The sequence below is a fragment of the Vulpes vulpes genome, chromosome 3 (assembly GCF_048418805.1).
Source record: "Vulpes vulpes isolate BD-2025 chromosome 3, VulVul3, whole genome shotgun sequence".
Lineage (NCBI taxonomy): Eukaryota > Metazoa > Chordata > Mammalia > Carnivora > Canidae > Vulpes > Vulpes vulpes.
Window position 1 is genome coordinate 99,389,138 of NC_132782.1, and position 19,182 is coordinate 99,408,319.

A 19,182-nucleotide genomic window follows, 5' to 3' on the forward strand; every position below is an offset into this window, starting at 1 on the left:
AGTTCGAGGTGAAAATTAGCTTGTGGCATGCAGAGAGATGGAGTGGTGTATGCTGGCTGAGAAGATGTGTTTGTATCACATTATCTGGGGATTGATGAGGTAGGGAGTTAAGTGGAACAAGGAGACAATTCCTACTTTTTCTTTTTTTTTAATTTTTTTATTTATTTATGATAGTCACAGAGAGAGAGGCAGAGACACAGGCAGAGGGAGAAGCAGGCTCCATGCACCGGGAGCCTGATGTGGGATTTGATCCCGGGTCTCCAGGACCACGCCCTGGGCCAAAGGCAGGCGCCAAACCGCTGCGCCACCCGGGGATCCCTTTTTTTTTTTTTTTCCTACTTTTTCTTCTCTCTGAAGGTAGAGGTGTGCTGGAAGGATAGGAGTCCAGGAGAGGTTGGACTTTAGGAAGCAGCTCTGGAGAGGTGAAGTTAAGTTCTACATCCTTAGAACTCGACTCCCTTTGCTATTGAGTATTTGGTAACGTCATCATATAATTAGATTGGTATATATGGCTACCAGTTATTGAGTACTAACTTGTGCTAGGGACAGTACTAACTATGTTGGACTCATCATTTATTCAGTCATGAGTTAATACATTTAAAGTACACAGACTAGTGCCTTGTACAGAGTACTCAGTAAATAATAGTGATTATTATTCACTCAACAGGTATTTATCAAACATTTGCTTATGTGGCAAAGCTTAGATGCACAAGACAAAAGGGTGAATAAGATAAAATCCCAGCTCCAGTGGCACTTCCCTTCTAGTAGTGGGAGAAGACAATAAGTAAGGTAATAAGAATCAGAGAGTGAAATGTGCTAGGAAGAAATGAAATGATGTGCTGGACCCGAGTGAGATGGTGCTGTAGGGTAGTTGGCCAAAGAGCGCCTCAGCATTCTGAGACCCATCTGGTATGAAGGAGCCATTTATTCTTCACTGTGACCCTTTGATTTTCCCAGTTTTCAGGTGAGAAAACTGAGGTATAGGTGATTAAGGATGTGCTGGGGATCAGATAGAGCCGAGCTGTACACACGCAGTCATCTGTATGCAGTGCATGTCCTGCCCTTTTTCAGAAGGGGTAAGATTATCCTGGGCAGCTCTAGGAGCTGCAGTGTATGCAAATGGGTTATGAGTGAGGAGAAGGAACGTGGTTGAGGTGTAGGTAAAACCCTGATGCATTTCAGAAAAGTTACATGTAATTTCATAGACCCCACTCATTGGATGCAAAATTGGAGTGTATGAGTTTGTGGTGCACATGTATAGTTCTTTCTGAATCCAAAGCTCTCCTCAGATTTTCAGAGATACTGGTGACCAAAAGAGCTTATAGTGCTGCTGCTTTATTTTAGAATTTTCCTATAATCTGTTTTATGAAAATAGGGCCTAGCTATTTTGATAGGGCAGAATTTTGATAGCATTGCAGTGGCCATTTGGTAGCATCAATTTTGGCAGGTCGGTATGGGTGGGAAGTGGGCAGGAACTGGGCTGGAATCATCAGATGTCTGTCTTTGCCAAGCCTCTATTACTATGATGCCAGCTATCAGGTATAGAGCTCTATTTTGATTTAATTATCTGCTTGTCTTTACACATGTTAATGAATGCCCATGTAGGTGCCCATTTGTGAAATAAGTAACTGTTTGAAAAAAAAATAAATAAATAAAGCTCCAACCTTGGGGCCTTGACTTTCAACCTGCAGGGAACGTATTTCCAATAAAGGCACACAAAAATGAGCGTTTCCTGTCACAGTTTTTAAAACCTGAATACTTTCTAAAAAGGCTCTTTAGTGCTTGAAACCAGAGAGAAATTGTTTCAGCAATAGTAAGTAATTGAAACCAAGAGGGTAGCCGAATTCTGGTTAGATCTAGCCTTTCAGGTTCGTAGGATGTGGTTTAGATCAAATACCTGTTTCAGCTGGAAGATTGATCATGTTGTTATTGCACAGAGAAAGACTTCCAGGAGCTCTTGCTTTACAGCTTTTCACGTGGTGTCTGAGTACTGAGAGGAGGTTCCTCCTTGGGAACATGAAGATGATAGAATGTGTGTACACAACAGAATAAAGCAGCTGTAAGTGCTTTGTGGCCTGTCTGCTTGAAGGAGGCCTAAGGTTGTGAAAATTGCAACTGGAAAGGTTCTTTTGCTCATTAGTCGTATCAGCTTTTAAATGGCATCCTGGTGGTCCACCCAGTTGTAAATAGAATTTCATAGTTTGCTCAAGTTTGGGATTATTGGTCCTGGTGTTCAGCTAAGGGATGAAATTATAGCCTAGTAAATTGGTGCTGGATGATGAGTCAGAGGGCCTAGGCAGCAGATCTTTTTCTGCTCTGTGGGTAGAAGAGATCTGGGTGACATAGCAATGTGCTAGTGGGGGCTCTTTCTCTTGTGACCGAAAACCTGACATCTGGCTTATGCAAAAGAGGAATTCATTGGCTCATTGTGGAGTTCAGGCTTTGATCTGACAAGGTAGTACAGTTGGATTCTAGGTGTAAATAATGCCTTCAAAACTCATTTTCTTTTTGTCTCTTGGCAGTGATTTCATTCTTGGGTCCTACATGCATCTGAAGTAAGATCCATATGATAAGAAGGGACCATTTAATCCTCACAGTGACTCTTGGGTAGGCATTACTGTTTTCTCGGGTGGCTCTCTCTGGCAGGAGGACTACAGCAGCTCCAACTTCCTATACTTCTAAGATTTACTTTGTCTGCTGAGGTCACCTGTATATCCCTGACCCAGTCAATGAAGCCAGGGACATGTGAGGCTCAGGTGGCCCTGAGTCACATAGTCCATTTTGAGCCCCACCCAACTATGTGGCCAAGAGTTCAGGAGACAGATCTTCAGGTGAAAACTGGGTAATCACCTGATGAAGAATCCGAGTGCTGGGGAAGTTGGCAAGTCATTGTTGCACACAGTAATACCCTTTGATCCAGTCTGAAGTTAGAAAGCCCATATAACAACTCTGTATCCAGCCTGTTAACCATTTCCAGGGGTCCCACAGTTCCATTTTGAATGAGCCTCTTTGAATGTGATTCTTCAGGTTCCGCCTGGTCTGCAGGCGAGATCCTTCTACCTTGATGCTAAATCTGTGGTAGAGGGACTGTCAGTCACTAGGCCTTAGGATGAGCGGTGGTGGCCCCTGCTTCTGCTATTACTGCTACTTTTTGATGGGAGTGGGACAGGTTAATTTCCTTTTGAAAGAATAATTGAGAAGATTTAGGTAAGATTAAAAAGTGTCCTATGATTAATCTTTTTCAACCCCCTTTCATCCCCCCATTATTTAACAATATATCTTGGAATTTTTGAAGCCAGAATCATTGGATCTGTGAGTCTTTTTGATGTGATTTACAATGAAGCAAGTGCTCTTTCTTTCCATCCTCCTTTGGTGGTTAGATATTTTCCCTAAACACAGTGTTTTAATGTGCTTTTGGTAAGGATTTTTTGCAAGAAGTTGAATTACCTGGCAGATATCCCAAGATGATGTTGGGAGAAATACACACTCCCAGTACACTATACAAGTTGATAGTTCAGATTGGATTATATACATATACAATTTTTTTGTGTGTATCCTTTGATCTGTTGGTTCCACTTTGAGGGTTTTATTCTGAGGAAATTTTAAGTATGCTGAATTTTAACTGCATGTTGTTTTTATCAGAGTAATGTTTATAATAGTGAAAATTATTCGAAGCAAGCTAAATGTCCTTCCAACAAGAGACAAAATTGACTTGATTTAGTATGGTACCTCCATTCAGTGAAAAACTTATCTGAATATTAAATATGTTTCAACAGAGAATCCCATCCTTTTGGCACGTCCTCTGTAATGCAGCACCAAATTTTTGACAGATTGACTAGTAGTAAGCTATGAATAGTCTGTGGGTTACATGACATAACTAGTGTGTTTGCGGTGATACAAGTACTGTCATTGAATTGCTGCTCTTTTAAAAAGCATTTTATTAGAGGAGAAGATTTATATGAAAAATATTCAATGGAAAATATTGCAAAATAGAATGTACAATATGACCCCACTTTTGTTTGAAAGTTCCAAGTGCATAATGTAGACATGCACAGATTTTGTGTGTGCCATTTATATGTGCTCCTTTAAGAGACTAAAAAGATATACTCATACATTAATTATAAGTGGTGGGATACTAGGGGATTTTTTTATGCTTCTCTCTATTTTCTAAACTTTACAGAGTTAACTGTGTAATACTTTTGAATTTGGCAGCAGGAAAGAAAGCCTTAGTGGCCTTACTTCTCTGACCAGTTTACTGATGTGGTTGAAAACAGATATTCTTTTATTATACAGCTCTTTCTTTTCTCCCTCTTCCTCTTCCCGTCTGATATGCATTAGTAGTCAGCTTCCATCATGGGCCTCTAGGAAAAAACTGATAAATGTGGCCTTAATGGATTTGGAATTTTTTTTTTAAGAATTAGCAAACATTTAAGAGATTGATGAGTTACCACATGATGAACCTGAGGCCTTCTTAGAGGAAATGTGGCTCTAGAAACCACATCTATACATTTGTGGTAATTCTGGTGCCCCTTTAAGACATTTGATGCAGTCATTTGTCACCTTTATATTGGGTTCCTTCCTCCTCTTTCGACTCCTTTCACAGTTTCCTTTCTTGCCTTTCTTTTACTTAGGGGCAAAAACCAAAGCTTATCTCCAGTTAACTATTTTTCAGTCACATTGTGACTACTGAATTGCTCAGAAGGAGACTGAGAAGTGAACAGTTGATGTGGTAATTGGATGTTTGAGGACTAATCATCGACAGGTAAGCCCCTAGGGTGGCTGGTATTCATATGCCAACTGGAAGCCAGGAATCAGTGCCTCCTTCTCCCATGGTTTACCTTCAGTGGGGCCTAAAAGGCTTTATCTTTTTTTTTTTTTTTAATTTTTATTTATTTATGATAGTCACAGAGAGATAGAGAGAGAGGCAGAGACACAGGCAGAGGGAGAAGCAGGCTCCATGCACCGGGAGCCCGACGTGGGATTCGATCCCGGGTCTCCAGGATCGCGCCCTGGGCCAAAGGCAGGCGCCAAACCGCTGCACCACCCAGGGATCCCCTAAAAGGCTTTATCTTAAGAAAGAAAACAAGCAGTAAGCATAAAACCAGAGATGAAAAATGCAGCCATTTTTATTCTGGTACCACGGAGCCCAGATCCAGAACAGCCCTCGGGTCTTAAACCAGAAAGGAAACTGAGAAAGCTGGAGCAGAAACACAAAGAATGTCAACCTGGAAATCTGGTGCCCCTTAATGATGTCTGCTTTGCACATGAGTGGATAGTCTGACTTGTCCCAATCAGTAGTGACAGGAAAAAAAGATGCTGAGTGTGGGTCAGTAAAACGATATGGCCCTTTTTTCGTCATGTGGGTTTAGACATGTAGCTCATAGCTGGAGCTCAGAGACCAAAAATGCTTCATTATTTGGTATTTGGAAACTTTATTGTACATGCACTGTGTTGGCTTAGTTGTGTTTGGCAATCAGTATTTGTTCTAGCCAGCCCACACTGGCCTCGTCCTCAGGCCTCCAGCTGGATATATATTCTTACTTCTAGTATATTTGAAGTGTGCAAGGTGAGGAACAGTAAGAACACTTTTATAAAGAAAATTATTCTGTGGAAAGCTGGCTGCTCTCAGTCATGTGATTTAAGAGTATTTTACAGAAATATAACTAGTTGGTTTATTTTCTTAAAAAAAACTTTTTCTCCCCATCCCCCTGCCCCCAAATCCCTCTTTTTCTTTTCTTTTGCACTTTTGAGATTTGTTGATGTAAAAAGTCATGTGTTCCTACCCAACCCTAACTGGAACTGCTGTCTTAGCTTGCTGCTGTAGTACATTTTAGGACAAAAAGTCTTTTAAAAGCATGAAAATAGCAGCAGACGGGGCTCGTTTGCTTTGGCAGAGGGAAAGGCTTTCCCTCCCAAGTAGCTCTGGGTAAAGAGACCTGATCTCCGAAGGTGATCTTATAAGGCCCAAGTTCCAAGTGACAGCAGGCAACTCTCTATTTCAGGCACCCCCTGAGTCTACCTCTTTGTTATTTCTGTAAGTTTACTTTCTAGGAAGTAGTTTACAAATGGCCACTGCCCATCCTCTATTTTTTCTCTCAGGTCATTCAGCATCTCCAGCTGCCAGGTGAGATCGCAGGGCTCCTGTGGTCTTGCTGTGAGACCCCCGTGGGGGGAGCTTCTCCCAGCACAGTGCAGTAAACCCCCAGTGTCTAGAGAAAAGCCATAGGAGGAATTCCATGTACTTATGGTCTCTGGCCTTTGAGTGTCTGGCATATATAGTAAGAACTGGAAACTTGCACCCAGCTAGCTCTACAGACTGGATGGAAGTTGGAAAGCGGTCTTTTACTGCCACTAGATAGAAACACTGGCATTTGTCAGTAGTTATTGTTTCTGAAGAGACACTAGATGAGAACAGAATGGGCTGGGCCAATCAGCTTTCCCTCCAGGAAGTCTCCAAGTAGATTGTAAGAGCCTTGCTGACACTGATTTTTGGTGCTAGCATTTGCCTCCTCTTTTTTAGCTTCTCATTTCATGAGGTTGTTCCTGGGGTGACAGGCTCCCCATCAGCAGCCAGGGCAGCATTCCTCTAAGTAGGCTTCCTGACCCAACCAGCAGCAGCCACGAACCAGCTCGCTCTGGTCTGTTTTCCATATGCCAGGGCACCTGCTGACCCTGCAGAGATCAAACTAAGATGATTAAGGAGATGCAGGCCTGCAACAACAGTGTAATCTTTCACCTGTTCAGACTGGAGTACCCCTGTTTTCTCTCTCCTCCTTTTGGACTTCTTGTCTTATTTTCTCTTGGGTCTGATAGGCTTGGGCAAGGCAGGCATATGAGAGCCATTCCCTGAGCAGGCAAAGTGCCTGTTCTTAGAAGGCTTGCAAAGTTAGAACTTTAGCCTCACTGGATGCCAAAAAAAGTGAAGGTAGCCCCAGAATGTTAAACTTGAAAGGACTAGTCTCAACCCCTCACTTTAATGCTGGGATCACACAGACTCGGAGAGGTTAGGTGACTTGTTCCAGGGTCCACACTGTGGGGAGGTACCAGACCAGAACCAAACCTGGAAGTTTACTCCGTATCTCTGGTGACATTTAGGTGTTGCTAATGTACCTTTTTGTCTTGGACCATGATCGTCTCCGTGGGAGAAGGGCATGTCTTTGGGACACATTGTAGCAGAGAATAGTAGTGAAGCCAGTGATGAAGAATGGTGGGTTTAGAATCAGTTGGCCTGGATTTGAATCCGTTTTCTTTTGTAGACTGTGGGACATGAGGCCAAATTCCTTAAACTCTCTTCATTTCTTCTCTCTGTAGAGGAGGTTACTCAAGAGATACTTCCTGTGTGAGGAAGATACTCAAAAGGTTTGGGAAGGTTTGGAAGATACTTAAGATACTCAAAAGGAAGATACTCAAACTTTTTGAGTATCTTCCTCACACAGTTGTAGTGGGTTAAATGTTGACAGTCAGTGTGAATCCCCTCAGTACCTATGTGTAGTCTAAAAGATACTGCTGTTACTAAATATTTCAAATCACCTTTTCACCTGGACCAACCACATTGGCCTTTTGACTCTTTCTTTTCCATTTGGTGTTTCCAGTCATTTAAAGACCAAACAAGAGCCACTTCTCTGAAACTTTCCCACGGGGTGGACTTTGGAGTCTGACAGGCTGGTTTTATCTCCTAGTCACCCTGCTTAGTAGTTAAGAAACTTCGGTTTCCTCATCTGTAAAAGGTCTAACAAGCTGGGTGGTTGCGAGGCCAAAGGCGATGATGCATAGGAAGCATGCAGCCCGAACGCTTATCACTTCCCCTTCGTCAGCCCTTCCACCTTTCTTTCTGTAACTGGTTCACACTCCTCTCTCCTTTTCCTGTCTCCAGTCACCCTGTGTCCTGGTGTGGTTCGGCCCTCCAGGGTCATTCTCTTCCATAACGTGTCCTTCTGTCTCAGTCATAGACAGTAAGCCTGAGGAGAACCAGGGACTTGCCTGCATCTCGCTTCATGGAACTTGCCTACAAGATAGATCAGCTCCTGATCCTTCTTTGGAGCCAGAGCATCCACAGGGATCACAGCCTCTGGGGTTGCCACTGGCCCGGCAGTGGCAGCTCCAGGCCTGGGGCCAGGCAGGCAGCCAAGCCCATCCCCAGGAACACTGGCCAGGGCTGGCATGGTGTGGGGTGTTGGGGTGTTGGGGCAGAGAGGGAGGGTGACAGAAGCATTTGGAGCTGAGATTGAAGGAGAAAAGCTGGAGGCTAATCCTGACCCAGCATAAACTGAGCAGACTTACTGGTTTCAATCTTTTAAGTAAACCCCAAAACTACATTTGTGCCCAGAAGTAGGTTTCCAGGGGTATATGTGTATGTGTGTGTTTTCTTTATTCTTCTTCCTGCCTTTCCTTTCTCCCTGCCCCTTGCCCTGTTCATCTCACTTATGCCCCTTAGCTGGAGCGGGAGAGCAGAGTCACAGTGAGGACAGGGAGACAGGAGCTGCACTGGTTACTTGGGGAGTCCTGTGTACCTGAGCCACCATCTCTCCCTGCCCCCCCACCCCCACCCCCACCCCGAGCTGCACTGGCCACTGAAAAGAGCACTGTTCAGGAGGCTTGATTCTGTCACCGACTTGGCAAGAACAGCAGCAGCTATGACAAAGGTTAACACTTACTGAACACTTTCTGTGAACAGAACATCTCACGTGGATTATCTCATTTACTCTGTCTTGAGGTATAGCTGCCCCATTTTAAAGTGAATGCTGACAGTCACACAGTTGGTGCCATCACCATGATTCACATCCAGGGTTGTCTGCTCCAGGAGTGCATCCTCTTAATCACTCTGCCCCTCTGTTCTCTGTTGCTAGATAGCTCTTTGGCCTTGCTGTGCCTCCATTTCCTTTCCTATGAAGTGGGAGTAACTATGTCACAGAACTACATACTTATGTAGAGTGATGATAATGTAATACCATATACAAAGTGGTAATTCGTTGATAATGGTGCTCTGTGGCTGGTGAAGCTTGGCACCAGATTGTGCTGAGGCTGTCCTCTTCAGGGAGGCGGCTGGGATGACCAGTTGGAAAGGCAGTTCCATTAAATTAATATAAATGAGTATCAAGCTAGAAATCCTGTCTTCTGTAAGCCTACAGAGCTCGGCCTAAGTGGGAAAGGGAGGGAGTAAGGAACTGGCTGGAAGCATGCCCCAGGTTAGGTACAGTGAGTAACTGGTAGCTTCAGGGTATCCCTAGAGGACAGCAAATGCCCAGCTTGATTGTACTCAGCATCAGTCATAAGGAAGTCTCATCCTATGGAGAACACAGTCCTGCAGGTGTTTCTGGGCAGTGGTGCATTTGAGCAGGGTCAGTGCTTCAAGAGACTGTTCTTGAACAAGACCCAAGCACATGGCAGGGGTAGGCATCCTGGTAGGGCCTGGGAAGGCTGTTCAGATAGGACGAGCTGGGGCTTTCATCGGGCTAAGCAGATACTGCTTGGCTGTTAATGATAATGAATGATAGCTGTCCTCCGTCATTTCTGGGGCAGCGGGGGTGTGGGGGGACGACGGGCACTGTGTGGCAGGTACCCTTTATCTGCATTTCCTGACAATCCTTACCACTGCTTTGTGAGGCAGATACCATTCTGCAGCTTAAGGAAATACCGGTTTCAATTATAGTCAACAATAATCACTGGCAAAGTTGAGCTTTGATTTCAGAGCGAGAGTTTTTAACCAGCTGATGGTCTGAAACATCCCCGCTTTACAGCATCTCTGGCAAGGCTGAGTGCATGGGCCTCACAGCTGCTGGGCCCTGGAGCTCGCTGGGAGAGGACCTTGAGTGAGACACCCTTTTTAAGCACCGGGCGCAGACAGTGTGCTGTTATCTTTCCAGTGGCCGATGGGATCGTGTTCATGACTCCAGAGCTCAGGACCCATCCATTGGTGGGCTCTCCCTTGGTGCTCTGATGTCGGTGGACTCAGCAGTCTGGCCTAGAGGTAAAGGTGCATTTCTCAAGCCAGACATACCAGGTTCTGCTTGCGTGATGTTGGGGAATTTACTTTGTGCCTCAGTTTCCTTATCATTAAATGGGGTTGTGGGGACAATACAGGAGTTTTACTGTCCGTAAAGTGCTTATTAGCATAGTGCCAGGCATGATATCAAGTGTTCAATAATTGATAACTGCTATTATTAGCTGTTAGCCATCAGCTAGCAAGTCCAGGGAGACTTCCAACTTTGAGACACTTGAAGTGCTGCCATTTGGGGACACAGGGCTTATGAGACCGAGCCTGGGAGCAAAACTGTTTTCCCAAGGAAAGAGGTAGATACAAAAGAAGGGAGGCCACTGAATCATTAGGGGGCTGTATTTGCCATCAGATCTGAAAATATTTTCTTCTTGCTTGAGATCGTCACTCGCCTCAACACTCATCTCGAGTGAGGGCATTTCACAGAAAGGATCAGAATGGAAGAGAGATCTGACCTTCTGGCATTTGCTAATTGATCATCTGTTTAAATTGATTTTCCCCTCCTTTTTCTCATCTTCTGGGCATGTTAAAAGCCTTCAGGTTCTGCTGTGTCAGGTCCTCAAAGATGCTCTTATATGGAAGGCCGTTTGGGGAAATGGGATTAGGGCTTCTTTGGGAGGCCCATCTGTTCAGCCTACCTGAAGGCCCTGGCGCCAGGATTTGGAGGAAGCTGGTACAATGAAGCATCTGTCCTGTGGGGGTGGGGGTAAGTGGCCTGGGGTAGGTGGGTCAGACAGAGGCCAGGAAATCCTCTTATCCTGCCAGGTACCTGGGCCTCCCTCAGCAGCAGGAGCTGAGCAGCAAACCCTGGTGAGTCAGCGTGCCTGAGAATTAGAGTTGCCAGTCTGTGAGCATGTGGGGTTTGTGTAAGTTTGGGCCTTTTGTTTCTTTTAGCACTGTAGTCTTTAGAAACACAAATCTGGAAACCAGACCTTCCACATGGTATAGTCCTGCTTGTTTTGAGATAATTCAGCTTGAACAGTTGCTTTCCTTGTATGCTGGTCTTCTAAGAATTAACCCCTTGCCTTTTAAAATTTTAATAGGTTGTGCTTATGGCTTATTCACTATACTATTAAAGCATAAAAGGACTTAAGAAAACATACTTGGGTCTGTCTTTTTCCACACCAAAAAATCCGTGTAGGGTTTCAGTGGTTTTTTTTTTTTTTTTTTTTTGAAAGCCTAAGTGGAACTGCAAGTCTTTTTAGGGCATGTATGGGCATGTCTCTGTCATTTATTCTCTTTGAGGGTGGAGAATAGGACACACCCTGATACGATTAGTCTCTGATAAGTAGAAGAATGATTCTGCTCATCATTTAACATGTATGCTCAGAATTTACCCATAGAATTCCTTTTGAAGATAACTTCAGATTTATCTAGGCACCATTTGGAGGAAATCAAAATTCTTTAGGTAAAGTTTAAAGCTCCAACCTTCCATAAAAAGCACCCTTTTGGGGGAACTTGGGTGGCTTAGTCGTTGAGCATCTGCCTTTGGCTTAGGTTGTGATCGCGGGTTTCCGGGATCGAGTCCCACATCGGGCTCCCTGCATGGAGCCTGCTTCTCCCTCTGCCTACGTCTCTGCCTCTCTGTGTCTCTCATGAATAAATAAAATCTTTAAAACACACACACACACACCAACTGCCCATCTCCTAAGAGATTTGAATTTGGACCACTAAGGGCCACAACGCTTCCTAGAGCTGGAGAGGCATGGGACTAACATTGATGTAGGTCCCCTTTACCTACTCTGCTTCTGGCTCCTGGTCTAAAGTTGTATTAACATCATTTTGGTGGCTGCAGTGATTATGGCAGCAGGTAGAATTTGACAGGTACTAAGTTGTAGCCGGATCTTTTCGTGAATTAGTTGGAAGTTAAGAGAGTCCTGAGAAGGCAGTTGCAGAGAATTCACTTCACCCTTGACCAGGAAATTTCTAGCAGTTCTTCTAAAAACATTCTTAAATAGAATAAGTAATAAACCACCATGATGAGTTTGTGATGTATCCGTGCAGACTTTTCTTTTTTATCTACTAATTATCCTACCATTTTGAGATTATATTTGGATAAATGAACCCTTCTTTTAAGGTGGAGACACCCTCTTGGAGGACTGAGCTTGCCAGCCTTGTAGGCCCTTCCTGTTTGGTGTGGACTTGGCTCTGACTCTTTATACAACCTCACAGAGGAACCTGGGGAGGGGAGAGAGAGAAAGTGGAGGACTGGGAACCTTGGTGTGGGGTATAGGCCTGGTGTTTGGCTCCTGTGGGTGGGCAGAGGAAGCGTGGAGAAAGGGCATTTCACCTACTGTTTCAGAGAGCCCCAGAAAGGAATCTGAAGAGATCAGAGGCAAATTTTACTTTGCTATTTGGTTAGGACACTGCATGTAGTGCAGATACTTTACCTTGTCTTTAGGCCATTATGAAACTGTATAGTTGTCTTAAATGTGGCTACCCTTACTCCCTACTCCTTCTACTTAAAAAAAGAAAATCTGAGGATTTGGACATTAGGGACTAGAAGATGAACTTTTTATTTGCACCTTCTGGCTTAACCCAGGACCACATAACTTTCTTATGTGATGGCAAGTTGGCAAGACAGATTTCCTCTGGAATATTTCTGGCAAAACTGTAGTCTTCCTTGATGCGTTCTGCACATGAATCAACCTCTTTGTAACCTATGTTACCTTAAGAATTTTAGGCATTTTCTTACTGGTTCTCCATATGTGCCCTAGCCCTACATCTCCAATGTGAAGGGTAGAGAGCTTATGGGAAAGAACTGTGGGTATCTCCCCGGGATCATGGTTGGCTCACGAAATAGAGGGGTGTCCCGGGGCACAGTCCCCAGAGGGGAGGGGAGTTTGTGACTGCCTGTCTCCCCATCCAGTGGTAACTGCTCTGATTTTCTTCCAGGTTGGCTAGCTCCTCTGGCTGATGGCATGTTGAGGCACATGGGCCAGTGGCTGCGAGGGCATCTGATCCAGAGGGGGCCACTCTAGAGGCCAGGCCACCAGCACCATGGGCCAGTGTGTCACCAAGTGCAAGAATCCCTCATCAACCCTGGGCAGCAAGAATGGAGACCGTGACCCCAGCAGCAAGTCACACAGCAGACGGAGCGCAGGCCACCGTGAGGAACAGCCACCAGCGTGTGGCAAGCCAGGCGGGGATATCCTTGTGAATGGGACCAAGAAGGCGGAGGCTGCCACTGAGCCCTGCCAGCTGCCAACGTCCTCTGGAGATGCCGGGAGGGAGCCCAAGTCCAATGCTGAGGAGTCTTCCCTGCAGAGGCTGGAAGAACTGTTTAGGCGCTACAAGGATGAGCGGGAGGATGCAATTTTGGAGGAAGGCATGGAGCGCTTTTGCAATGACTTATGTGTTGACCCCACAGAATTTCGAGTGCTGCTCTTGGCTTGGAAGTTCCAGGCTGCTACCATGTGCAAATTCACCAGGTTAGTCACACAAATACTTCATATCACCAGGTGAGCAGAGGAGGATGAGTGCACTCCTGGGCAGGGGTGCCTAGCTGGGGTAGAACTGGGTTGGCTTCTTAGGGTTTTGGGTAAGTTTTTTTTTTTTGTTTGTTTTTTGTTTTCGGCAGTTTCTATAAAGCTATGCAGCCCTTGAAGAACAGGCAACGACTGTCTTTGCCTGAAATTAAGCAAAGAATAGCCCACATGGAGCCCTGTGGCCACACTGCTGCCCAGCACCACTGCTCTTTCAGACTTTTATCTTTTCTTTCACTTGTTTACTTGTAATTCACTCACTCCCTCACCCACTTGATATTTATTGTACACCTGTTATGTGCCAGGCACTGTGAGTGCTGGTCTGGGGAGCATCTTTGAGGACCCGCCTCCATCACTCACGGAGTCAGTTGCCCCTTCTAGCTCTTGTGTGCATGTCCCTCAGCCAGCGTATGTGCCAACAGGGACAACTGGCCCCAGTTAGTAAGCAGTAGTTGTGCACATCACCATGGTCATATGTCCCTGTAGAGGTTGGTTGTGGGGAGGTAGTAGCAAGGTTACCCAACGTGTGGTTTGCAGAGCACACACCCCCCACTCCGCCCCCAACCCCAGTTTCTAGCCCCTGGGTTTCAGATGCCTTATATTTTCAGCTGAAACAGCAGTCTCTGAGGTGATCATCAATGAGAAACCATGTTGTAACCTGAAAGTGTTATGTAGATGTTAAAAATACATACGCAGTTTTTGTTCTTTAATAATAGAACTTTGATCTCTGGTGGCAGAGTTAGCCAGAATCTTTGGCTCCAAAGATCTCCCTTGGCAGTCACCAAAAATATTCCAAAAACAAACAACCCATAGAGAATCAAAAGGAAAGCAGGAAGACTCCCCGTCTAGGAGGGGAGTCTGAGCTTAATTGCTGTTGCAGAATGGGAAATAGAGCATCAAGCGGGAGACTGGAGTTTCGCTTTGGAAGGTTGGATAAGTGAATGAAGGAACCACCATCAGCCTCCTACCATGTGCCAGACACTGTTAGAAGCAGTGGACACATATTAACTTGTTTAGTCCTCACCAAAACCCTATGAAGTAAGGTGGTATTCTCACCATTTGACGGATGGATAAATAGGACTAATTAGTGGAGGAGTTGGAACTCAAATCCAGGCTGTCCAATCTCAAAACCATGCTCTTACTGTGCTATATTGCCTCTCAGCAGATGATGATACTGTTTACAAATATTAATTGTGCCCCCTCCTTCCTGTTGCAGGAAGGAGTTTTTTGATGGCTGCAAAGCAATAAGTGCAGACAGCATTGATGGGATCTGTGCACGATTCCCTAGCCTCTTAACAGAAGCCAAACAAGAGGATAAATTCAAGGATCTCTACCGGTTTACATTTCAGTTTGGTCTGGACTCTGAAGAAGGGCAGCGGTCACTGCATCGGGAAATAGCCATTGCCCTGTGGAAATTAGTCTTTACCCAGAACAATCCTCCAGTATTGGACCAGTGGCTAAACTTTCTAACGGAGAATCCCTCGGGGATCAAGGGCATCTCCCGGGACACTTGGAACATGTTCCTTAACTTCACTCAGGTGATTGGCCCTGACCTCAGCAACTACAGTGAAGATGAGGCCTGGCCAAGTCTCTTCGATACCTTTGTGGAGTGGGAAATGGAGCGAAGGAAACGAGAAGGGGAAGGGAGAGGTGCACTCAGCTCAGGGCCCGAGGGCTTGTGTCCCGGGGAGCAGACTTAGTGGCTCTATCCCAGGAGCAGCAGCAGCAGCAGCAGGGATCTGCCTGCTGCCCTGCAGCCAACAGAGGAATTGGACCTTTCTGGAAATTACTGAAGATCCAGATATTTTCTACTTTACACCTTTCTCTGCCTTGTATCTGAAAGGGCTCTAAAATGCTGTATCATGTTTTAGGCACTTTCTTCACTTTTTGGTTATTTTGGTTATTTCTTTTTTTTGGGGGGGGGTTCCCCAAAATATTTGAACCTGGCTACATGTTGTGTATTTTTTTGAAGCCTTCAGATAGAATAAGCCTGCCATTTCTTGCACAAATTTTTTTTTTTTTTTTTTTTTTTTTTTTTTTTGTGTGGGGAAGGGTGTAGAGCAGGGAGGGGGGAATGGGATGGTTAGGTTGAATTAACATTACAAGATACAGTGCCAGATCTCAGTTTTGCATATTCTGTTTTTCAGGGCAGGTCTGTACTGTGTGTAGTGCTGTTTACATGGTTGAATTTAGGTTGTAATAATTATTTTAAAAGATTTACACAGAATTGAATAGCAGTGTTAACTGTTAACCATATTGCATTAATTCCCAGGCGATTTAAAGCTCTTGGAGAGCTAAGGCCAGCCAAGAGCATTTGTAGTCTGGTGACAACCCCCTTTTAAGCTAATTTATCCGAAACTCTTTATTTTCTTCACTTCTTGCTCATTCCTTCTTTGACCTATTGCATTTCATGTTGAGTTTATCCATCAACATGCTGCACCTGTCAGTCAAGTGAGCAGTTTTGTTTTTTTTTTTTAGAACACATAGTACTGAGAACCACTTAAGCATTGAATGCAGAGAAAGCAGTGCTACCTCAGTTTTGCTGGAAGTAGATTTTGATAGTTTTCTTTTTTTGATGAATTTTCTGTATTTTCATGTTGTAAGTGAAAATACTTTTTTTTTTCTTTTGCCTTGGAGCCAAAGTTTCTGTTCCTGGTGGTCGGAAAACTGTGCCTGCCGGCCAACTGACTTGAAGGAAAACTGTGGTATGGAGCTCTGCTTGAATTTTTTTTTGTAAAAGTTTTTTTTTTCTTTTTTTAATATCATCAGCTTACTTGTCTGGCAAGTGCAGAAGCCTGGGATTGGCCTGAACTCTGCCAAACAAATATAGAAGTGTATTTAATAGTTAAATGTGTGCCCTTTCCCTTCTTGCTGCACCCATGTTGTCACTTAACCCCCAGGAGTTATTTATTATCTTCTTTGTTAATGTCAGGCTCATTTGGGGTAATGTGATGACTGTTTAGGTTTACATGACCCTTCTCTCCTTCCCCTACCCCCAAATATGTATATATACATATATAAGATATGTATATATTTTACCTATATAAAATATATATATACACATATATGTATCTATATTCCTTTGTTTCTTTTTGCCTGCTAAAACTGGCCATAAAAGAGGGAGCTGCCTTCAATATATAAAGCATAAGAGTGCCAGGTAACGTCATAAATGGAGGCTTTTGAATCTGAATTTGGACCATCTTCACTAAAGAGAGGATGAATTTTCTCAAACCTTTCCTCACAAGAGGGAGGCCCAGTTCCCCAGACTCCTCCATGTGCTTGCTCCAGAAGGCCAGCTTTGGCCAAACTGCCACACAGAAGCTGACTCTGGTCCTACCTGGTTTCAGTAGAGGGTCCTCTTGTTATTTTTCCATTAAAAAAAAAAAAAAAAAAAGTGTCCTCAAAAAACTGTACTGGAAGGGTGGGTGGCAGGAACTTGTACAGTTCAGCTCCCAACACTTTGGAACAGATTGAAAAGGGAATCTTTTAAATAAAAACATAAAATATTTATACTCTTGAGGTAATGAGAGTTTGTCTATTAAACATTTGGAGTTTTCTTCCCTAACTACTTCCATCTGCCTCCCAGGTATATGTTTCTCAGCCTGGGCAGGAATTGCTTATTTTGAGTTCCTTTATTAGGAGCCTTATGGCTCCAGGCTCCCATCTTTCCAAAGATGATTACTTAAGGAGTTCCTGCAGTCGATGTTTTTCCAAGATTGACATTGACATAGGAAACGTACTTGTTTTTTTTTTTTTAAGATCCTAAACTTGGCAGTTGCCCCTTCTAGAGGGACAGAAGGGAAACTTTAAAGAATCAGCCACAGCAAGTTAGTACTGCTGGAAAGCTGAAGAGGGTCTCAGGCCAGATGTCTGGCTTTGTTCTAGCCTAAGACACAAGTTCCTTGTGTAAAGAGAGTTTCCAGGGGCCCCAGCAGGTTCTGTGGACTCAAAGAAGTCAGGGTGCCTAGACTGAGGTTTTAAAGAGACTGCCAGCCAGTCCTGCAAGCCCAATATTTCCTGATTCTAGACTGGATAGAGTTTGAAAAGGAAAGGGCAGGCTGCTCCTAGCCAGGTAAGGCTCCCTTATGTCTTAGATTACAAGGATATATGGAGAGAAGAGCACAAGAGAGGGTGGCACCAAGAATCCTGAGGACTCTGGAGGAACTGGATTCCTTCCCCAGCCTACAAGGTGGCATTCCATGCATTAGGTATGCTAGAAGTGGGTAGATTTTTGTTGACTATACAGCCTCCCCATCCCGACCTCCCACAAAGAAAGCCATTAAATAAATTATTTTTGGTTATATTTTTAATCTATTTGTTACAGAAATGCAAATGAGAAACCAGTAAAGGAAATAGGGAAGGACTTGTAGGTTCTATCCAGGTTGGAGTTCCTGGTGCAAGCTAGCTCTGGGCCAGTGTTTGACTTGAAAAGCAGTTTTTTAGCAAAGGGAACTAAGGTGGGGTGTGTGTATGGTTTGTAGTCACACTTTATGGAGAAATTAAAGGTCCCTGTTCCTTTTAGCCTAGAAATAGGTTTGCTGTTTAATGAGCAAGCAGTAATTGTGTGGAAGAGGCCAAATGCATGCCCCTCAGGTAAGCCAGTATGTGCTCTTCACTTTAACAACATAACATCAGGGTGGTACAGAGGGGCAGGATGTGGATTTTGAAAATAGGCAAATATCTGAGGGTGACTACAAGAAATTGAGTATGTATTTATGTATTGGGACATTCTTAGTTTTTGGCAAATGGCTTTGAGTTTGTGGTGTATTCTTTAGTGATTAGAAAGCTATATGAGATGAAGTATTGCTTCATTGACATGCTCTTGCTCCATCCTTGCCATATTTGAATGTATCATTAACCCCACCTCTTGTAATGACACTTTGCTATGCTTTAGCTGGATGCCTCAACAGTTTTCCCTCACCTGGACCAGTTGTGCCCACATGTGAGCTTGGGTCCAATACCCCCATCTACTCTTCTGATAAGAAAAATTAGAGCTGGGTAATGATCCAAATTTCACCCAAGCCGAGGCCTAAAGAAATCCAACTGGAAATGTATTAGGCAGTGTTTTCAATATTAAACTTCCCTAAGGCAGGCACAAACTAGCTTTCTTGGGAAGGGAGCAGGGATTAAGCCACAGAGTTCATATTTGATACAGTTCTGCTCTCCCAGAGGCTGGTGTCAAAATTTAGTCCTCAGTGCTGGAGTCCACAGGATGTGGGACTCCATAGTTCATTGGATGGCCTCAAATCCTATTATGCCAGACTGCATTAAACAACGATGGGAAATTACTGGGATAAGGACTTAGGTCTAAAAGTTTAAAAATCAAAACATCTCTATGTAAGACTGTGGTTTGCCACATTTAAAAAGAAGTCTTTTGAGTGTAGTGAAGCCCAGGAATAGACCCAATTATACAATTATAAGGGCTGGAGAGAAGCTGCTGCTAGATTTGTTTTAGCTGCCCGCTTTGCCGTTTTTCTTGTGTCTCTTAATGTTGCTTAGTGATGACTTGAACATCTTGGTAACTGACAAAGGTCTTCCCTGTTGGGGGGGGGGGGGGAGGACTTGAAAAATCTTGGAAACTGACAAAGGTCTTCCTGTGGGGGGACTCTAGCAGTATCTTGCTTAAATAGTCTAAAGGGAAAGGATTACTATAAGTTATTGAAGTATGTTAATTGGGACTCATGTGAGGACCTATCTTGTTGA

At 44.1% G+C, this 19,182-nt stretch overlaps 1 protein-coding gene across 5 annotated transcripts in view; it reads left to right on the forward strand.

Moving 5' to 3' along the window:
- The window catches only part of DCUN1D3 (defective in cullin neddylation 1 domain containing 3), a 35,429-nt gene extending 19,965 nt beyond the window's left edge, over positions 1-15,464 (forward strand). For 4 of the 5 annotated variants that reach the window (XM_026003226.2, XM_072753707.1, XM_072753706.1 and 1 more), the window contains exons 2-3: positions 12,890-13,425; positions 14,696-15,464. In XM_026003226.2, the coding sequence (XP_025859011.1) occupies positions 12,995-13,425; positions 14,696-15,179 (915 nt within the window). In that variant the 5' untranslated portion in view covers positions 12,890-12,994 and the 3' untranslated portion in view covers positions 15,180-15,464. Of the gene's footprint in view, positions 1-4,631; positions 4,763-12,889; positions 13,426-14,695 lie in introns of those variants that run through there. The other variant, XM_026003228.2, reaches the window with a different exon arrangement.
- The last annotated feature ends 3,718 nt before the right edge of the window (positions 15,465-19,182 follow it).